Raw genomic sequence first — 20,552 nt, 5'->3', positions numbered from 1 at the left:
TGCTTCACTGAAGGACGCCTGAGACTGGCTGCTTGTTCTGAGCTGTAGCGCTGGGGAAAGCGGCCTCCCTTCTTCCTGAGGAAGGAATTCATGGCTGGACACCACCACCCCACTCGACTGCCATCTAGGCAGTCACCCTTAGAGCCCGCCCAGCCACTGAGAGCTTCTGCAGTTCCTCTCTGCCCACTGCTTTGCTGACGTGTGGGAGCGAGCTGCTAGCTGTTCTTGAAGCAGCTGCCCAAATGGCCTGAGTCAGGCTGGGCCCTCATTGCCACCTGAGCTCTATGCTGCCACCTGTCCTGGTGCCATCAGCCCAGCTAAAAGAGCAGTAACACTTATTGTGGAGAAAATCTCCTTTTCCTGCATCCCTGACTGGACAGACGATCTTGTGACATGGATCTTTCTCCTTGCTCACTTGGGACTGTGTGCTTCATCCCTTTTTGCCCAGAGAAGTGTGCACTTCCAGCTTGGTTGCCCAGAGGCCCTTCTGGGACATGTGGAACCACAGGAGTGCCAAGGTTGTGTGGGAATAGAATCCATCATCCCTGCCAAGAGTTGAAATAACAGCTGGGCTGGAGAGATGGCTCAGTGCTTAAGAGCGTGTAATAATTCTGGGCAGTGGTGGCACACACCTTTAGTCTCAGCTCCCAGCACTTGAGAAGCAGAGGCAGGTAGATTTCTGTGAGTTTGAAGCCAGCCTGGTTTACACAGAATGAGTTCCAGGACAGCCAGGGCTACACACTGGTGGCAGTGTGGCTGCAGGTGATGTGGGCGGGTGTCCTTGTCTTCTTGGTGGCTGTGGCTGCAGGTGATGTGGACGGGTGTCCTTGTCCTCGTGGTGGCTGTGGCTGCAGGTGATGTGGGCGGGTGTCCTTGTCCTCGTGGTGGCTGTGGCTGCAGGTGATGTGGGCAGGTGTCCTTGTCCTCGTGGTGGCTGTGGCTGCAGGTGATGTGGACGGATGTCCTTGTCCTCGTGGTGGCTGTGGCTGCAGGTGATGTGGGCGGGTGTCCTTGTCCTCGTTGTGGCTGTGGCTGCAGGTGATGTGGGCGGGTGTCCTTGTCCTCGTGGTGGCTGTGGCTGCAGGTGATGTGGGCGGGTGTCCTTGTCCTCGTGGTGGCTGTGGCTGCAGGTGATGTGGGCGGGTGTCCTTGTCCTCGTGGTGGCTGTGGCTGCAGGTGATGTGGGCGGGTGTCCTTGTCCTCGTGGTGGCTGTGGCTGCAGGTGATGTGGGCGGGTGTCCTTGTCCTCGTGGTGGCTGTGGCTGCAGGTGATGTGGGCGGGTGTCCTTGTCCTCGTGGTGGCTGTGGCTGCAGGTGATGTGGGCGGGTGTCCTTGTCCTCGTGGTGGCTGTGGCTGCAGGTGATGTGGGCGGGTGTCCTTGTCCTCGTGGTGGCTGTGGCTGTAGGTGATGTGGGCGGGTGTCCTTGTCCTCGTGGTGGCTGTGGCTGCAGGTGATGTGGGCGGGTGTCCTTGTCCTCGTGGTGGCTGTGGCTGCAGGTGATGTGGACGGATGTCCTTGTCCTCGTGGTGGCTGTGGCTGCAGGTGATGTGGGCGGGTGTCCTTGTCCTCGTGGTGGCTGTGGCTGCAGGTGATGTGGGCGGGTGTCCTTGTCCTCGTGGTGGCTGTGGCTGCAGGTGATGTGGGCGGGTGTCCTTGTCCTCGTGGTGGCTGTGGCTGCAGGTGATGTGGGCGGGTGTCCTTGTCCTCGTGGTGGCTGTGGCTGCAGGTGATGTGGGCGGGTGTCCTTGTCCTCGTGGTGGCTGTGGCTGCAGGTGATGTGGGCGGGTGTCCTTGTCCTCGTGGTGGCTGTGGCTGCAGGTGATGTGGGCAGGTGTCCTTGTCCTCGTGGTGGCTGTGGCTGCAGGTGATGTGGACGGATGTCCTTGTCCTCGTGGTGGCTGTGGCTGCAGGTGATGTGGGCGGGTGTCCTTGTCCTCGTTGTGGCTGTGGCTGCAGGTGATGTGGGCGGGTGTCCTTGTCCTCGTGGTGGCTGTGGCTGCAGGTGATGTGGGCGGGTGTCCTTGTCCTCGTGGTGGCTGTGGCTGCAGGTGATGTGGGCGGGTGTCCTTGTCCTCGTGGTGGCTGTGGCTGCAGGTGATGTGGGCGGGTGTCCTTGTCCTCGTGGTGGCTGTGGCTGCAGGTGATGTGGGCGGGTGTCCTTGTCCTCGTGGTGGCTGTGGCTGCAGGTGATGTGGGCGGGTGTCCTTGTCCTCGTGGTGGCTGTGGCTGCAGGTGATGTGGGCGGGTGTCCTTGTCCTCGTGGTGGCTGTGGCTGTAGGTGATGTGGGCGGGTGTCCTTGTCCTCGTGGTGGCTGTGGCTGCAGGTGATGTGGGCGGGTGTCCTTGTCCTCGTGGTGGCTGTGGCTGCAGATGATGTGGACGGATGTCCTTGTCCTCGTGGTGGCTGTGGCTGCAGGTGATGTGGGCGGGTGTCCTTGTCCTCGTTGTGGCTGTGGCTGCAGGTGATGTGGGCGGGTGTCCTTGTCCTCGTGGTGGCTGTGGCTGCAGGTGATGTGGGCGGGTGTCCTTGTCCTCGTGGTGGCTGTGGCTGCAGGTGATGTGGGCGGGTGTCCTTGTCCTCGTGGTGGCTGTGGCTGCAGGTGATGTGGGCGGGTGTCCTTGTCCTCGTGGTGGCTGTGGCTGCAGGTGATGTGGGCGGGTGTCCTTGTCCTCGTGGTGGCTGTGGCTGCAGGTGATGTGGGCGGGTGTCCTTGTCCTCGTGGTGGCTGTGGCTGCAGGTGATGTGGGCGGGTGTCCTTGTCCTCGTGGTGGCTGTGGCTGCAGGTGATGTGGGCGGGTGTCCTTGTCCTCGTGGTGGCTGTGGCTGCAGGTGATGTGGGCGGGTGTCCTTGTCCTCGTGGTGGCTGTGGCTGTAGGTGATGTGGGCGGGTGTCCTTGTCCTCGTGGTGGCTGTGGCTGCAGGTGATGTGGGCGGGTGTCCTTGTCCTCGTGGTGGCTGTGGCTGCAGGTGATGTGGACGGATGTCCTTGTCCTCGTGGTGGCTGTGGCTGCAGGTGATGTGGGCGGGTGTCCTTGTCCTCGTTGTGGCTGTGGCTGCAGGTGATGTGGGCGGGTGTCCTTGTCCTCGTGGTGGCTGTGGCTGCAGGTGATGTGGGCGGGTGTCCTTGTCCTCGTGGTGGCTGTGGCTGCAGGTGATGTGGGCAGGTGTCCTTATCCTCGTGGTGGCAGTGTGGCTGCAGGTGATGTGGGCGGGTGTCCTTGTCCTCGTGGTGGCTGTGGCTGCAGGTGATGTGGGCGGGTGTCCTTGTCCTCGTGGTGGCTGTGGCTGCAGGTGATGTGGGCGGGTGTCCTTGTCCTCGTGGTGGCTATGGCTGCAGGTGATGTGGGCGGTGTCCTTGTCCTCGTGGTGGCTGTGGCTGCAGGTGATGTGGGCGGGTGTCCTTGTCCTCGTGGTGGCTGTGGCTGCAGGTGATGTGGGCAGATGTCCTTGTCCTTGTTGCAGTCTTTCTCTGTATTGACTTGAAGCTGCATGTTACAGGTTTACTGCAAAGACCCATGGCGGAGCAGAAAGCAGGGCTTTGGCCCTTCTCTTGGCCGTCACATAGCTGTTGGCTCTGTTTCTTAACAATTAAACTTTATTATAGAACCCAACTAGCTTACACAAAAGGGAAAAAAGGTTAAAGGGAAACAAGAGTGAACCTTCCGGTATCCGTTCTATGGGACGGGTCCCTCCCTAGGTGTCTCTGGCCTGCGCGCTGGTCCGGCCTGTTTGCTGATCCTCTTCCCAATCCACGTGCGCTCAAGCCTGGTCTCAATCTGCTGCTCCTCTCTGTCCTCTCCGCCTGTCTGTCTCTCATGTGCAAGGGCGGTCTACCTCTCCCATTGAGGGTCAGTTAGAAACACAATAGTCCAGGTGGAGTCCCCAGGTCCACCTCCTGAATTCCAGGCCCAGGGCGGCTCCACCCAGTAGTGTGTCCAAGGACAAAGCCCGCCAAGATTGCTTTCACCTGTGACAAAGTTTACAATCCTTCCCACACATAGCTTTCTGTCATAGCCGTTCAGACATGTCTTTTGAGACCATTCTGTTTGGTATCACAGCTTATGTAGTATGTCTCTCCACACAGGAGTCAGCATACAGTGTGCTCTTCTGACCTCACTAGCACATATAATTCCACATGTGTATAAGTCGTCCTGCTCCATGCCGGTGTGTGCAGGTCTTTTATGGAGCACAGTGAGACAATCTGTAAAACCTATGTGTTGGCCAGGCGTGGTGGCACATGCCTTTAATCCCAGCACTTGCGAGGCAGAGGCAGGCAGATCTCTGTGAGTTTGAGGCCAGCCTGGTCTACAAAGTGAGTCCAGGACAGCCAAGACTACACAGAGAAACGGTGTCTCGAAAAGCAAAACAAAATAAAACATGTGTTATGGTTGAACTAGTTATTATATTCTTCTTTTTGTTTGACCACAGTTGACTGTCTGGTGCGCATGGCAGGTCAGCGTTAGAGTTGAGGTTAGGCCCTGCCTGCTGCTCTTGGAGTCAGGGAGCTGGCTTCCTGGTTCTGGGCTCCTACCCTGGGGAAGAACTGTCTGGTATTATCTACTGCGCCCTGACTTGCCTCACTGGCCTTGTCTGTCCTCCCATCACTGGGGTTGTAATTCTTAGGAAAGTCACAGATCCGTGTTGGGTGTTCCTGGTTGCTTGAGAGGCCCAGAATTCCCACTAGGACCATAAGAAGAACACTCATGGCCTTAGAGACCCAGAAATTCCTGACTCATGAAGCTGAGGCATGTACAGTCACAACAGCCCTAACATTTGTGGGCCCATGGTCACCTAGCACAGACAGTGTGGGGTCAAGAATTGTGTGTGGACTCATGGAGAAGCTATGCCACGTGACTTTCGGCCATCGACTGCTGTGTGTTCTTGATGCCAGTCATCAGGAATCAAGATGTTACAGGGCTGTGCTCCCAGGGAAGGTTGAAGGAGGATCCTTCCTTGCTCTTAGCTTCTCGAGGCTCCAGTCCCGGGCATTCCTGCTCTGGTAGCTGCTTCCTTCCAGTCTTAGCCTGGGTCTTCACTCACTTTCTTCCCTCTGTGCACATCTGTGTCCAGACTTCCCTGCTTTATGCATATGTCGCCGCAGGATTTAGAGTTTCCTTAGTCACTTGGATTTCATCATAACCAATCACACCGACAAAGACCCTTCCAATTTCCAAGCAAGGGTAAAGGGAAAAACTTGAACGTGTCATTGGTGGTTAGGGATACGACTTACCTGACTCCTGAAGACAATGACCTTCAAATCCCGAACTACCTGTCATCTGTGACCAGGGAGAGGCAGGCTGTAGAGGCTAATGGTGTGCCGAAGGCTGGTGGAGGGCAGAGCCAAAACAACATGAGCCACATAGAATGAAGCCCCCAGGGGCTTCTTGGCTGTTCCCACAGAGCTGTGCTAGCCACCATGTTCTCTGAACAAACATGTCTTCTTTTTTAAGCAGGAAACTACTTCGCTTCACACTTTTTCATGGGAGGCGAGAAATTTGACACCCCCCACCCTGAAGGCTACCTCTTTGGAGAGAACATGGATCTAAATTTCCTGGGCAGCCGTCCAGTCCAGGTGGGTCTCAGCAGGGTTGGCGCTCATAGCTGGGGTGAGTAGTGGGGGAGAATGTCTCAGTTGCCTCTGTCCAGCTGTGAGGATCAGCAGGTACCAAGTTACCCCAAATGGGACAGAGCTGGAAGTGGGCATGTGACTTGGAGTGTGTCCTGGCGCTACCTCTGAGAGACCAGACAGTCAGGATTGTGTCACTGAGGGACAGAACAGCCATTATTGAGCTGATCCATCCAGGCTGCACAAAGTCAGAGATTTCTTTTGTGTGAACATAAAGGACAGCCATATTCTGTGGAATGGTGGGAAAGAGCCATGATCCTACAGGGAATGTGAGTGCCTAGAAGTCTCTACTAATTGCCAGAGGGACACATTTAAACATGGTTGCCCATTCCTGCAGTATACCTTTGGCAACTGGTGTATGTCTAGGGCTCTTGGGTAAGGGCTGGAGACAAGTCAGACTGTTCCCTATTTCTCAGATGGTGGGAATCATAAAGAAGAAAACATTGCAGGAGCAGTGGGAGCAGGAGTTGGGGGGTGCTGGGGGTGGGGGTTGGGGGTGAGCAAAGAAGTGAGAGTCAAAGGGTCCCACTGCAGAGTCCATGGCTGCACTGAGTTATGCTCTCTGGGGTGGAGGAGATGGAGTGGCCTATCCCAGGCCACCCACAAGCAGTGGGTCTGCAGGCCATTTGGAGAGAAGTGAAGTGGGTCAGAGGGTATATTAGTCGGGGTTCTTTAAAATAACAGAATGTATAGAACAAGTCTGTCTGTCTGTCTATCTATCTATAAAGGGGATTTATTAGAATGACTTACAGGCTGCCATACAGCTAATTCCACAATGGCTAGCTGGGAATGGGAAGTCAGGAATCCAGTAGTTGCTCAGTTCACAAAGCAGGGTGTCTGACTTGGTCTTCAGCATATGCTGGACTCCTGAGGAAGTAGCTGGAGTGCCACAGGATATGCCTCCTGTCTTGGGGTTATTGCTGTGATGAAACACCATGACCAAAAGCAATTTGGGGAGGAAAGGTTTTTTTTTTTTTTTTTTGGCTTCCATATCCTAAATTATAGTCCACCAAGGAAAGTCAAGGCAGGAACTCCAACAGGGCAGAACCTGGAGGCAGGAGCTGATGCAGAGGCCATGGAGGGTGCTGCTTCCTGGCCTGCTCCTCGTGGCTTGCTCACTTACTCAGCCTGCTTGCTTTTTAAAACTTGGACTTGTTTTTTGCTTTCTTTTTTGTTTGTTTGTTTGTTTGCTTTTCTTTTTGTTCTCTCATCTATTATTATATCCTGACTGCAGCCCCCCCCCCTTCCTCCTTTCCTCCCAGTCCACCCCTCCTCAAACCATTCTCCCCCAAATCTAAAGGGCAGGCTTCCCAGAGGTATCAACTAAACATGGCACATCAGGTTGCAGTAAGACTAGGGACACACTAAGGCTGGAAGAGGCAGCCCAGTCGGAGGAAAGGGGTCCCCGAAGCATCGGCCTGCTTTCTTAGAGAATCCGGCCCGCTGTGGGCTGGGAACGCCCACAGCACCGCTAATGATGGAAATGTCCTTCAGACTTGTTTACAGTCTGATCTTAGGGAGCCATTTTCTCCGTAAGAGGAAGCTTCCTCTCTGATGACTCCAGCTTGCACTGAATTTCATAAAACTAGCCAGTACGCCTCCTATGAGTTAGAATCAAGGTAGTCAAATGGACTTTTCCATAAACCCTCAGGAGGTGAGGGAGGCTCAGCCTAGGGCAAGAAAGGCATTGGGGTGGGTTGTAGAAATGGGCAGACCGAGTCAGGTAGGGTGAGAAGGAGGGGCAGAGGTTTTCCTAAGACTGAAAAAGCACGATAGCGCCTAGGTGACACCAGGAGGCAGAGGATTTGCACAGATGGGCAGCGCCACGGAGGCAAGGTCTGGGTGTGATGCCAACAAAGAGGGTGCAGAAGAAAGAACAGGAGACAGGGAGGAAATCCCGAGCAGAGTTTTAACTGACAGGCAAGACAGGAGGCCCTCTAAGGGATACTCAACTCCACTGTGCTCCATGCAACATGGCTGCCTCCTCAACACCCTTCAGGCCTCGTGCCTACAGACCAGAAGCTTCTAGGTAGTGTTAGTCACAGAGTATGTGGTTAACACAAAGTGTTGATCTGTAGTACATCCTGCAGGCCAGGAGCTGGGCAACTGTTGTCCTCTCCTACCTGGGAACTAGTGGGACGTCTTTTCTTGTCCACATTTGTTGCCTCACCTCTCAGAGTCTTAGCTCTTGAGAGTCTTCTGTCAATCTTATTAATTTTTTTCATTGGTGTTTTGCCTGCGTGTATGTCTGTGTATGTCTCTGGAACTGGAATTATAGACAGTTGTGAGCTGCCATGTGGGTGCCGGGAATTGAACTCAGGACCTCTGGAGGAACAGACAGTGCTCTTAACCACTGAGCAATCTCTCCAGCCCCAATTTTTTTAATTTTTAAAAAGAATTGTTGTGTGCATATGTGTGTGTCTGAATGTATGACCCATGCACACCACAAGAAGGCATCACATCCCTGGAACTAGAGATACAGGTGGTTGTGAGCTGCCACATGGGTTCTGAGACTTCCTGGAAAAGCAACCAGTATTCCTGTTGAGCCCTCTCTTCAGCCTCCAGATGTTTTTACGTCATGTTGAGACAGTTTGGGATCCATTGGGTTGTGATAGAGAAGAAGTACAATCCGTGTGCTTTACTCAGCTTAATCTCTGCAGTGATGGCGTCCTTTCAGGCCCCAGCACACTGCTGCTGGCAGAAGGCATAGGTTCAGCCAGGGCTTCATGTCACCAGCTTATGTGCTTTTATATAGGGGCATAATTATAAGCATGTACATATGTGCATGTATTGTCCTCCCAAATACATGCTGATGTGTTATGCAAACTGACTTGTCTTGTTGGTATCTGTGAGCTGTAACCAATCATAGGAGAATGTCCTAAGAGCCTAACCATGGCCACTTCTGCATAGAGCTGAGAACTGTGCCTAAATGGCCAAGTCACTCAACCAGTCCCAGCCCACATCTTGGCCAAAAGACCAGAGTCTCCTTTTAGTAATGACTAAGTAGTGTGTCTAATATCAGTTCAGCCCCATATGGGGACCAGAGCCGAAGAATGGGGTCTCCCTTGACTTCTGCCTTTGAGTTGCTGCTTTGAGTCATCTGTGCTCACTTGTATTTTTCTCTTCTAGTTTCCTTATGTCACCCCTGCCCCCCATGAGCCAGTGAAGACGCTGAGGAGCCTGGTAAACATCCGCAAAGACTCCCTCCGGCTTGTGAGGTAACTCCCTGTGTGCTGCAGAGGCTCTGGTTTGGTCCTTGGGAAGAGGGCAGGGGTATTAGAGGGCCCAGTCTCTGGTCTCACATGGCTTCACACTCTGTAGCAGGACCCTGAGCCATCAAACTAGGGGTTCTCCCACCTCAGTTGTGCCTCAGGGCTACTAGCCTGTCTGCAAAACACTGGTTCCTGGGTGCCACTGCATCACAAGCGTGGAGGCCGGGGAATATTTTCGTTTCCTACTGTGCATGGGCAGCCTCCCCTGGAATGAGTCAGTCTGGTGCCAGCAGCATACAGAACTGCTTTAAACTTAAGACATCCACAGCAAGAACACTTGTCCCTTGTGTCTGGGACAGGAAGAAAGGGAGCAGACTATGGCCCTTGCTGTACCACAGGGCCTCCCTCCACTGCAAAGCAGACACACCTGAGAGCCAGCTTTATGCCCACAGCTGTGTGGGCTGGCCAGTTCTTGGGGGCTATGGCTCCTGACCTGCCATCTTCTGCCCACTGTTGGTAGGTACAAAGATGATGCGGACAGCCCCACAGAGGACGGAGAGAAGCCCCGCGTGCTCTACAGTTTGGAATTCACCTTTGATGCCGATGCCCGAGTTGCTATCACCATTTATTGCCAGGCAACGGAGGAGTTCTTGAACGGCATGGCGGTGTGAGTGCCCGGGCGCAGCACTTTGGGCTCTCTGCAAGCTTTGCAGTGTGCTGTGGGCCTTCTTGTCAGCTGACTCTGTAGCTTTTTCCCCTTCCTGGAGGGCATTGGGCTGAAAGGTCCCCTGCTACTGATGGTGGCTTGGTCTTCTGGTGTCCAGCTCCTCCAGAATCTGCCATAGACTCACCTTCTTTGGATAGAGAGACACCCAGCACCCAGAAAACTTGAAGAGATTGGGAGCTCTATGCCAGGAGCGTGGCACAGAGGCAGTATATGTAGTCACAATTATAAATTTGGGCTTTTGGAGATTTTCTTTACAATATGAGTTTGCAGCTTGCAACCACAGCATGAGCTTGGCAGGGCTGCCTCAGCAGGAAAGCCCACCGGCTCTAAGTGGCTGCACAGATGGGGAAGCGTGTCTGTGTCTTCCTACATGGAGAAGACCTTAGAAAAGGTCAGATCTGGGCCTGGCGGTGAGGAGGGCAGAGAGCACGGGCTCTGGGTGTTCTTCAGCTCCGTGCCTGCTGATATGGTCAGAACATTAACTGCTTGTACCGCGTTTTCTCAGCTGGGAATGAGGCTTGGGGAGCTCAGCTCTTATGGGTGGTGTCCTTGAATGGCTTCCCATACAGAAGGGGGCACAATAGCTGCTCACAGCTGGCTGCTGGTTGAGAAAATTCCAGGTTTCACTCTAGGACTCAGGCCCTGGACAACCAGCCAACTCCCTTCTGAGTGGTAGGGTGAGCTACCAACCTGCTACAGCCCGAGAGGGGATGACCTTGTGGGATTGTCCCCTCGCAGGCCTTCAGTGTGATGACAGTTGAGAAGAGCTCCTCTTTCTAGTTGTCCTTGAGCTCAGCTGCCACAGCACACGAGCCCTGGATTCTGGGCAGGTGCTTTGGAGCTGTCCCAGAGGATGTGAGGGCCTCAGTCCAGTTCAGCTGTTCTATTGTGTCCTATGAGATACAGGAGATCAGGGTCCTGTTGCTACCAGATGGGCTAGCTAAATGGCCAGTTAGACATGGGTGCCCAGAGATCCAGTCCCGGTAGACCTTTTCTGAGACCTGAATGAGGCCTGTTTGCCTCCTAGTTTGCTTGCTTGCATGACATCAGCAAGGAATCACCAAGACAGAGAAACAGGAGGCTCCAAGCTTTAGAGGCTGTGCTTGGGACCCTAAACCAGCCAGCAGGAATATTCTGTCCTGAGTTGCAGGCCAGGCAATCCTGTCCCTTTCCTGGCCCCCTTAACCTTCTGTCAAGAAAACTGAAGCAGAGTGGTTCTGGGGTCCCACAGCTTATAACTGAAGGCCAGGCTGCTGAGGTTCCTGTCCTGGGCTGCTTTTTACTGCATCCAGGCTGGACCTCCCTGTGGGGCTCCCTCCCACACTGGCACTGACAGTAAGAACAGCAGGGATGTCCCCCAGCTTCCCAAGCTTGAGTGTGGCCTTTGTCCTAGAGACCCAGAGAAGCCCTGGGACAGTATGGGTGGGGGTGGGAACAGGGAGGGTCATGGTTAGTATTCATGAATGGAGACACTAGCTCAGCTCTTGTTTTCTAATGCTCAGCCTTGGGTGTGAGATGAGCTCTGCATAAGGGAAAGGATGGTTCTTGAAGCATTGTGGGGTCTAGCAAGACAGGAAGCCAGTCTGAGTCACTAGAGAAAGCTGCAGTGGAGCAGCACGGGAGTTCAGGGAACGTGATACTCATGAGGGTGGCAGGACGTTTCTGAACATGCCTCACTGAAGTAAAGACGTCACACTGTGTGGGCATGTCTGTGTACTGGCTCTTGAGGAGCAGGCGCTGGGACAGGGACTATTGCGCTGTGATCACTCAGAAAAGCAAATGCACCAAATACCTAGTAGGCATGTCCTTCCTATCCAGAAGGCAGCAAGATACTGGGCTGCTGTGGGTTCTGAAAGAAATGGGCACTTGATACGACTGGGCAGCCTCATAGCAAGCAGAGCTGGCAGTGGAGGTGCTTATAAGAGCAAGGGCCACTCGGCTGCTTCCTGCTCCCATCTGGGGTGGCTGAGGCTCTCAATCCCTGTAAAGCAAAAGGCTGCTGGTTCAGTTGGATATCAGATAAGTAACAGAGGGGGGGGGGGCCTGTGCACAGGCTCTGCACACATGGCTCCACAGGAGTCAGCTGGCTGCCTTGCTGCCCTCAGGTACAGCTGTAAGAACCCTTCTCTGCAGTCCGAGACTGTCCACTACAAGAGAGGCGTTAGCCAGCAGTTCTCCCTGCCTTCTTTCAAGATTGACTTCTCCGAGTGGAAGGATGAGGAGGTAACTCTGGGGGAGCCCCCATTTTCTCTTGTTCCTTTCCTGGGTTCTCTCTCTTCTGGCTGAGAATGGCCAAGTCTTTGTCTTGGGTCAGATATGCAGTGGGACTAAGGACTAAAGTGTAGGCAAGGGCTCGTGGCCACAAGAGTGGTAGTCATGGAGGCTGTAGTGCTGGGTTCTGGAAAGCACAATGATAAGAGGCTCCCCTGTTGCCGTTCTCCCCAGACAGCAGCTTGGCAGTTGAGCTGCTATCCCTCATTACTGTGCAGTCCTGCCTCCCAAGTGCTGCAATTAAAGATGTGCCCCACCGCCTGGCTTTTTGAGGCAGTGTCTCTACCCAGCCTTGGCTGTCCTGTCCTTTGTTTCTGAACCACACAGCTCAGCTTTGCATGTCACAGGCTTTCTTCACGGGCCTCCTGTGGGCTGCAGTTGAGTAGCCTTTCTGTTAGTTTTCCCTACTTCCTGCCCTCTCTGACCTTGGTGTCTACTTAGTTCTGTCAGTCTGTCTTCTCTGTCCTTATTTCCCAGCACCCACTTGAAGGCACTTGCCTGGGAGACTCAATGTGATGAGAAACCCCAAGGCTCTTACTGGTCTCCGAATATAAGACCCTGGGCATGACTCATGCTGGTGGCCAGCCGCCTGGGCCCCTGCCTGTCCCAGCAGCCTCTTTCCCTATAGAGCCTCTCTTGTTCTAGATGATAATAAGACAAACAGGATCCGGAGAGATGGAACAGCAGTGCAGTGCACTGGCTGCTCTTGTGAAAGGACCCAGATTCGATCCCTAGCACCCACATGGCAGCTCACAACAGTCTGTAACTCCAGTTCCTCCTTGGGGACCAGGCACTCAAGTGATGCACAGACACACATGTGCAGGTCAGACACCCATGCACATAAGATTTGAAAATAAAAACAAACAAACTGCTTCCTCGGGCCCCCTCTGGTGTTGGAAGTATGTCCTCTTCTCCTGTTGCTCTGTTGCTGATATTATATCTGTGTTTGGCCTAGGAAGCCAATAACTGACACAGAGACTGACGTAATTCAAAGCTGCAAGCACTACCTCTGTTGCCTGTATCCTCTTTCCAAAGGACCAGGCAACTCCTCCCTGCTGACGTGTCTTCCTTGGCTCCATAGCCTCAACACAAAAGGAACTGTGCTGAGTTAAGCATGCTGTCTCAGGCATCGTGCTGACTGGCTTCTGTCCCTCCAGACAGACCGAGGCTCACTTTGAAGCTTGTTCATATGAACGAGCCCAGGGCTGAGTTGGCAGCCACCAGTCCTGAGTGTGGCTCTGGTCCTGCACTGTGATGGCATGCCATAACCAAGACGTTTTTTGTTTGTTTTTCAATTCTAAGACAAGGTTTCTGGAACTCACTTTATAGACCAGGCTGGCCTCAAACTCCCAAGTGCTGGGATTAAAGGCGTGCACCACCCCCCTGGACCAAGGCATCTTTTAAATGAAGCATTGATTGGGGGGTCGCATATAGTTTCGGAGGGTGTTAGTCTGTGACCATCATGGTGGGGAGTGTAGCCCCCAGGCAGGCATGGCGCTGGAGTAATAGCTGAGAGTTCACGTCTTACCAAAAGCTGCAGGCAGAAAGAGACCCAAAGCCCATCTCCAGTGACTCGCCTCCAATAAGGCCACGCCTCCTAATCGTACCCAAAGAGTTTCACAAATGGGACCAAGCATTCAACAATATGAACCTGTAGTTGTTCTCATTCAAATAACCACACAGGCAGTTTTCTATAGTGTATTGACTCCTTTCTCATCCATATTTGCAGTGGAAAATTCCCTGTGTTACTAACTCTATTTTAATTTTGAGGCAAGGTCTCTCTACATAGCCTTAGCTGTCCTGGAACTTACTATGTAGCCCAGGCTGGCCTCAAAACCCACAGAAATCCACCTGCTTCTATCCCGAGTGCTGGGTTCAGTGGTCTGTGCTACCCCTGGCCATATTGATAACTCTTAGGAAGAAACCTTTTCCTATTTCATAAATAATACTAAAATCCACAGCCCCAGCTGCAATGCCCAGTGCTGGCTGGTGGGAGGATTTCCATGGCTTTTATTGTGGAAGTCTGTAGCTGGTGTTGCAGCCATCTCATTTCACACCACAAAACTAAGGCCCAGTGTGGTGGACTGGAAATGCATGTGTCACCAGGCTTTGGGTGGAGACAAGTGTCCCGCTCTGTTCTACTGATCACTCCGTGAGGGACAGTATTTCAGTGCTGTGTTCCAGGATGCTTTAGCCTGACCTAGAGGAAGAAGGGAGCCCTGTGATCTGCTGGGAGAAGCTTCCAGCCAGTGAGTCTCCGTTCACGATTTGATCACTCAGTCCTTAGCTCGGGGTTCTAGGCCACAGTCCAGAAGCAGCTCTGCCATGAGCCTGTGGGGCCCGGCTAAGGCCTGCTTGTGAGGCAGAGGCACTGCCCTTGGCTGGGGCTACTGTTGGGGGTCCTTTCTCTAGTTGCTTTACTTGCTCCATGTTTGTTTGTTTGTTTGTTTGTTTGTTTTGAGACGGGTTCTCTATAGCCCTGGTGTCCTGGGCTCACTTTGTAGACCAAGCTGGCTTTGAACTCACAGAGATCTGCCTGCCTCTGCCTCTCTACTGCTGGAATTAAAGGCATGCGCCACCACGCCTGGCTGGTTTTGCTTTTTAAACTTAATTGTGTTGTGAGTCCACACATGCCACAAGGATTCAGTGGGTTTTAATATGTTCACAGAGTTTAGAAGTTTTTTGTTTTTTGTGTTTTGTTTTTTAATTTTTTTTTTTTTTCTGAGACAGGGTTTCTCTGTGTATCCTTGGCTGTCCTGGACTTTGTAGATCAGGCTGGCCTCAAACTCAGAGTGATCCACCTGCCTCTGCCTCCCCGAGTGCTGGGATTAAAGGTGTGCGCCACCACCGCCCGGCTTGTTTTTTGTTTTTGAAGCAGGGTCTAAGTGTGTATGTAGACCGGGTTAACCTTGAACTCACAGAGATCCACCTGCCTGGAATTACTGGTTTGCATATTGTTTGAGACAGGACCTCACTGATGAGGTTAGCACCCTTCTGCCTCTGCCTCCTGCTTGATTGAAGGGAGAGGTGTGCACTACCGTCCCTAGCCCCTGACCATTCTTTCAGTAACTGCTTAGTGAGAATACATTGAAATATCTTCTGTTTCCCTGAGATACCAAGAAGGTTCTGGAGACTGGGTAGGCTAGATTTTGTCCTCTACAGCTTCTGAGGACAGCCTAGGGACAGGAAAAAACAGGAGCTGAGAGTGTTTAGAGGGTGTGGCCCACAAGTCCCAGAGTACTGCTCTGCTAGCAGGGTGCAGGGTGAGGGCCAGGGGTTCCAGGACAATAGGTCTTCATGAAGAGATGGGTATCTGTTCCTTCTGAGGCTGCTATTGAGGCGGGGGTGAAGGGGTGTGTGTGTGGGGGCCCACAGTGAGAATGGAACCAGATCTGGGGGGGAGGGTAGCTGCTGGCCTGAGGAAGGGAAGGATGAACTAAGTGGTCTTCACTCATCATCACTCTTGTTCCATCTTTGTGGGGCTTAAGCCAGATGTTTTTCGTCAAACAATTACACAATGAAACTTTACCCAAAACTTGGAGGTATGTCCTCAGAAGACTGGATGACAGAGGCTACAGAGATACATGACAGCACTGTTGAGAGTGCTTACAATGTAGAAACTGCTCTTGAATTGCCAACTGGTGAGTGGACAAGTACAGTGTGGCCAACTCACCCCTAGGAGAAGTATGCAACCCGAAGAGGAATGGAATTGAGGCTGAGCTTGCAGAGCATGCTCAGAGAAAAGAACTGGGTCTGAGAAGACAGATGCTACATGATCCACTGCAGGCACTCCACAGCTGGGGAGAGCACATGAGTCAAGGACCTCATGCCAGCCAGAAGCTGTGTGGCCTGTGTGGTTTTAGTGGCAATGAGTGCCCTAGATCCCATCAGTCTATTCCAGCTCGGGCTGACCAGCTCACCTCCTGATGTCTGAGGGCCTGACCACTTTTGCCTCCTTTCCTCAGCTGAACTTTGACCTGGACCGAGGTGTGTTTCCAGTAGTCATCCAGGCTGTGGTGGACGAAGGAGATGGTGAGCATTGTTGGTCTTTCCTCATCTTCCTTTGCAAATGGGTAAGATCCATGGAGAGGAAGTGCGTCCTTCTTCCTGAGTCATCAGAGCGCCTCTTCTGGAACAGAGGGTGTCTGTCATAGCCCCCCACAGGCTCGTGGCAGTGGCAAGAGGAGGGTGAGATGAGGGCAGTGACAGGAGCGGACTCTGGAATCTACCACTGCTTGTGGCATCTAGAGATCATGCCCACAGGGTAAGGACAAGATTCCCAGCCATGACCTCACTTTGGTCTCTCCTCTCTTGTCTTTCACTGCTTCAGTTGTGGAAGTGACTGGCCATGCTCATGTGCTCTTGGCTGCCTTTGAGAAGGTAAGTGCCATCCTGGCTGTGACCCTGTAACCTGAGAGCTGGATCGGGGTGTGCCCTGAGTATGGGGGTCAGGCCTTGGTACAGGGCCTAAATGACAGAGTCTTAGTTCCCAAGATACTGGTCCTGAGGCTGAGCATCCTCTTGTTGGTGGCGGTGGTGGTGGTGTTTAAAGAGTATTTAGAGTGGTAAGGCAAAATGTTCTAGACTAAGGCCAGCCCCGTAGAACAGTCGAGACCCTGCCATTCCAGGCAAGATGCCACATGGAGACCCCAGCCACAGCCACCACCCTTTCCTCAGGTCACCAGGCACGGGTCACAGCCTTACCTCACTTATGATCTGCTCTTCCCTCTCCCTCCTGCTGGCTGCAGCTTGAAGTCCAGATAGGGCTAAATAGGCTTCCGTCCCCATGGGAGGCCTTTCTTGACCCCTCTGAACAATTGTTTCCCATTATTACTTGTTATTATCTTATCTCAGAGCTGGCTTGACCCCTAGTTTGTTATATAGATACTCGGTAAGTAGTATAACCCCAGGCCTATATGTAATTTTTACATATATATATATCCCCTCGTTTGTCAGAGGTTTGGCTATTATATGCCTGCTTGATAATGCCTTCAGAGACCCCACCCTCCCTCAGACCTGCACCATTCCTCCTCAGCACTGCAGCTAAAGCATAGCACTGGGCTGGAGCCCAGGTGACAAGGACCTCAACAAGAATGGCTGTGATTACTTGGGGTATCCCCACATCTCATTTTCTGTTGAATCATCTTAAGTCATTATGATTTGGGGTTCTTCACCAAGGTATACAGAACCTGTTCCTACTGTGACCTGTGTCTCCAGACCCCTCTGGTGTCTGCACAGCTTTGCCATGCTGCTCTGTAGTAAGCCTAGGCGTGCTCTTTTGGGCCAGGAGTGCAGGTGCCAAGAGTGTGCTAGACAGAGGCCAGCCACCTCTTGAGCACCCTGTGTTTGGGCCTTGTTGGGAGAAGTGCTGGGCAGGATCTGCTGAGGCGAGTGGGCTGTCCCTGGTGGGCTCTCATTCAGTGTGTGCAGTTTATAGCTCAGTAAAAAAACTTTTGTAGCCAGGCACGGTGGCACACACCTGTAATCCCAGCATTTGGAGGCAGAGGCAGGAAGATGTCTGTGAGGCCAGCCTGGTCTACAAAGCGAGTCCAAGACAGCCAAGGCTACACAGAGAAACCCTGTTTAAAAAAAAAAAAAAAAATGTTTTTATGGTACCACACTTTAGGAGTTTCCGTAAGTGCCCACAGACTTTACTAGACAATCTCGAGTGCTGGTCTTGGTTGACTCAGTATAATTGGTGCTATTACAGAAGTCTGAGCTCTAGTACCTTAACCCTTCCCCACTCAGAGCAGCCTGGGCCCCTGGGTATCATTAAAGGCGTTTGCTTTATTCCCTTTTGCTTGTACAGTTTTAGCTCTCTGAGTTTGTGCTTGTGTCATCTTCCTGACTAAGCTATGCCCAAGGACTTTTGTGTGTCCACCTGCAGGTGGTTTGCCAGCATCAGGCTGTGGCTGCGTGGCTTCCATTCATGTGTGCCGGGGGCCCTCAGGGTAGCTGGGTTTGAGAGGAAATGTCTGCAGAAGGCGCTCCAGGTGCTGTAGAAGGGAGGCGTGGGGCCACAGACGGAGACGTCTTCAGCTATGGGTGTAGGTTGGCCTCCGCCTGGCTGGGAGGGGCCAGCTTGGAATTAATGTGTGTCTCTCCTACCTACAGCATGTGGACGGCAGCTTCTCCGTGAAGCCACTAAAGCAGAAACAAATTGTAAGTGCCAGACATCATTGGCCCTTGGGTTGTAAGACGCATGTAATGCAGGTGTAAACACCCACCAGACTCCATGGGGTGTTCTTTCTGGTCCTGAAGGAGGTGCTTGCCTGATTGTGCCCAGTTGTGCCCGGGGATATTGGGGTCTGTGTTCTGTGTGCGTGGGATACACAGCTACTCAGTGCTATAGCAGCCTGTGTAAGTCCCTGAGTCCTCCCCAGTTTGAACCATGATACATGGATTGCAGTTAGTTCTTGCTGAGTATTGGCTAAATGAGTGGGTGGAGAAGGTGAGGAAAGATGTGAAATGGAAATATGTCAGCTGCCTCTTGAGTACAAATTACTGGAAATAAAGCATCACTGCTCAAAGTCTCCTGAACGGGGAGGAGTCCCAGGGCACCAGGGAGACTGGGTCAGCTTTTCTTGGGAATCACACATTTTGTGATTCTACATAGGGCAGTGACTCCTGGTGGCCTACTTGAGCACCCTAAGCATTTAGTAGGCTATCTGACTGGAGCCATTGGAGGCCTTGATTGTGAGATGAGAATGCTTAAGAGGCAGAAGCCTGTATTCCAAGGCTGTGGTGAGCTGTGGTGAGCTGTGGCAGCTACCCAGGTGCTAGAGACCTGCTTAGAATTACACTGTTGGGCAGTTTGTTAGCCTTTAAAAGAAAGGAGCATGAACAGAAGACCCCATTCTTGGGGCTCTTGTCTCCTGAAAGCCAACTAGCAGGGTCCCAGCTCTCTGTGGGGTGCTGTTGTCTGTGGAACTTTGGAACCAGTAATTGAGGGCACTTGGGGAAAGGTCTAAGACCAGACATGGGTTTCATGTCCTGTGGTAACAAGAGTTGTATGGCTTGCTGTCTGCTGCCTATAGACAACAGCTCTGGCCCTCTTATGGGTGACAGAATGGGTCCAAAGTGTTTACTGTCTAGTAATGGGGATGACTGTGGATCGCCTAGAGCCAGGCCTTCTGGGATAGATGGATGGATGGGACCACTGGCCCCATTTCCTACACCTGTGTTGTTGGCTGTACTTGGCACAGGACAGAGTTTCTTGCCTCTTGTTCCTGGCATCTGCCTTTCTTCAGGAGAAGAGCTTCAACAAGTCCCATGGACTTGCAGCCACAGTTTGTTGGGGGCCTGCAGTTCTGGAGGTGGGCTAGGTACAGAGGACCCCACTAGTGGAGACTGGCCAAGCCCCAGCTCATCTTTCTGTTCTCTAGGTGGACCGGGTCAGCTACCTGCTGCAGGAGATCTACGGCATCGAGAACAAGAACAACCAGGAGACTAAGGTGTGTCCTTGTGGGCAGCTGCCTGGCTCCAGGCTGGCCACGTGCCCCAGGTTTCCGGCTGCCTTTTAGGAGCCCACTCCCTGGGTGACTTGCTGAGGTTTTTCAGGCCCAGGACCCACAAGGCCTGATGGGAAGAGGCCTTTCCATGGATGTTCAGGACCCCAGACTCCATCATTTCTCCTTAATTCCTTTTTAGCAGTTAAACCAATGAGACTTTTGTGTCTGTGACTGACTACCTGAAAAATAGCGACTGAAATGGGGACAGTTTATTTCAGATCACAGTTTTACAAGTGTCAGTCAACCATGGCAGGGAAAGTGAGATGGAGCAAAGTAGCTCACATCATGGTAGCCAGGAAACACAAGAGCCAGGAAGGGCTAGACAAAAGCTACCTGGCCCCCCAACACCTGCCTTTAGTGACCTACTTCCTCTAGGTAAGACCCCCTTCCTAGAGTTCCCAAAACCTCCTAACAGATGGGCCTTAGATCCTCCATAAGCCTTTTAGAGGGATACCTCGCACTCCCCCAACCACAACAGAAGACAGCAGTTGGGCATGTTTTAGAGTGTCCTTTCCTCAGCATGTTGTTTAAATCACTAGGTTGTCCTGGCAGCCTGGGTCCAGGGTCTGTCCGTCTCTCTGGTCTGGACAGGGCTGCTTTTGGGCCTTTTCCTCAGTGGTTCAATCCCTGTCTTCTGGTTCCCACCTCTGCACAGGCACTGAGCTCTCTAGAGCAGCAGACAGACATTCCAGACAGTTCTAGCTAATGGAGACATTTAGCACAGGGCCATGGAAGTGCACAGAACATGACATGGGAACCTGTTTGCTGCTTGTGTTATCTTTAAAGATATGCTATTAGTCAATGTGTTGACTGTTTTGTGTGAGAGCTAGGAGTTTTTTTCACATTGCATGTGTGTCAATTTATGGTAGACAGTTCTCTCTTCCACATTGTGAGTCCTGGTGGACTGAGCTCAGGTCATCAGATTGAGTAACAAGCATGTTTACTTTTTGAGCTGTCTTGGTAGTCCAGCTAAAGTATCTGCTTTTAAAGCCTTGGAAAGTCACCTTGGCATGGTAGCACAAGCCTGTAATCTCAGCGCTCAGAAGGCAAAGGCTGGAGGAAAGAATGCTGCAAGTTTGAGGCCAATCTGTTGTACATGGTGAATTCCAGGTCAGCCAGGGCTAATGAGCAAACCAGCCTTGGTGTGGCATCAGGGCAGCTGGAACTGGCCAGGAGCTGGAAGGCAGGGCAGCTTGGCAGGG

The 20,552-nt window shown here is 52.6% G+C and overlaps 1 protein-coding gene across 8 annotated transcripts in view; it reads left to right on the top strand.

Moving 5' to 3' along the window:
- Mgrn1 (mahogunin ring finger 1) overlaps positions 1-20,552 on the top strand; it is a 51,074-nt gene that overhangs the window by 16,523 nt on the left and 13,999 nt on the right. For 4 of the 8 annotated variants that reach the window (XM_051168437.1, XM_051168441.1, XM_051168435.1 and 1 more), the window contains exons 2-9: positions 5,457-5,575; positions 8,759-8,847; positions 9,362-9,508; positions 11,674-11,791; positions 15,805-15,871; positions 16,170-16,219; positions 17,954-18,001; positions 19,225-19,293. In XM_051168437.1, coding sequence (XP_051024394.1) covers positions 5,457-5,575; positions 8,759-8,847; positions 9,362-9,508; positions 11,674-11,791; positions 15,805-15,871; positions 16,170-16,219; positions 17,954-18,001; positions 19,225-19,293 — 707 coding nt within the window. Of the gene's footprint in view, positions 1-5,453; positions 5,576-8,758; positions 8,848-9,361; positions 9,509-11,673; positions 11,792-15,804; positions 15,872-16,169; positions 16,220-17,953; positions 18,002-19,224; positions 19,294-20,552 lie in introns of all 8 variants that reach the window. The other 4 variants (XM_051168436.1, XM_051168440.1, XM_051168434.1 and 1 more) reach the window with 1 other exon arrangement.

The sequence above is a fragment of the Acomys russatus genome, chromosome 25 (genome assembly GCF_903995435.1).
Source record: "Acomys russatus chromosome 25, mAcoRus1.1, whole genome shotgun sequence".
NCBI lineage: Eukaryota > Metazoa > Chordata > Mammalia > Rodentia > Muridae > Acomys > Acomys russatus.
This window is presented reverse-complemented; position numbering and strand designations above follow the sequence as displayed.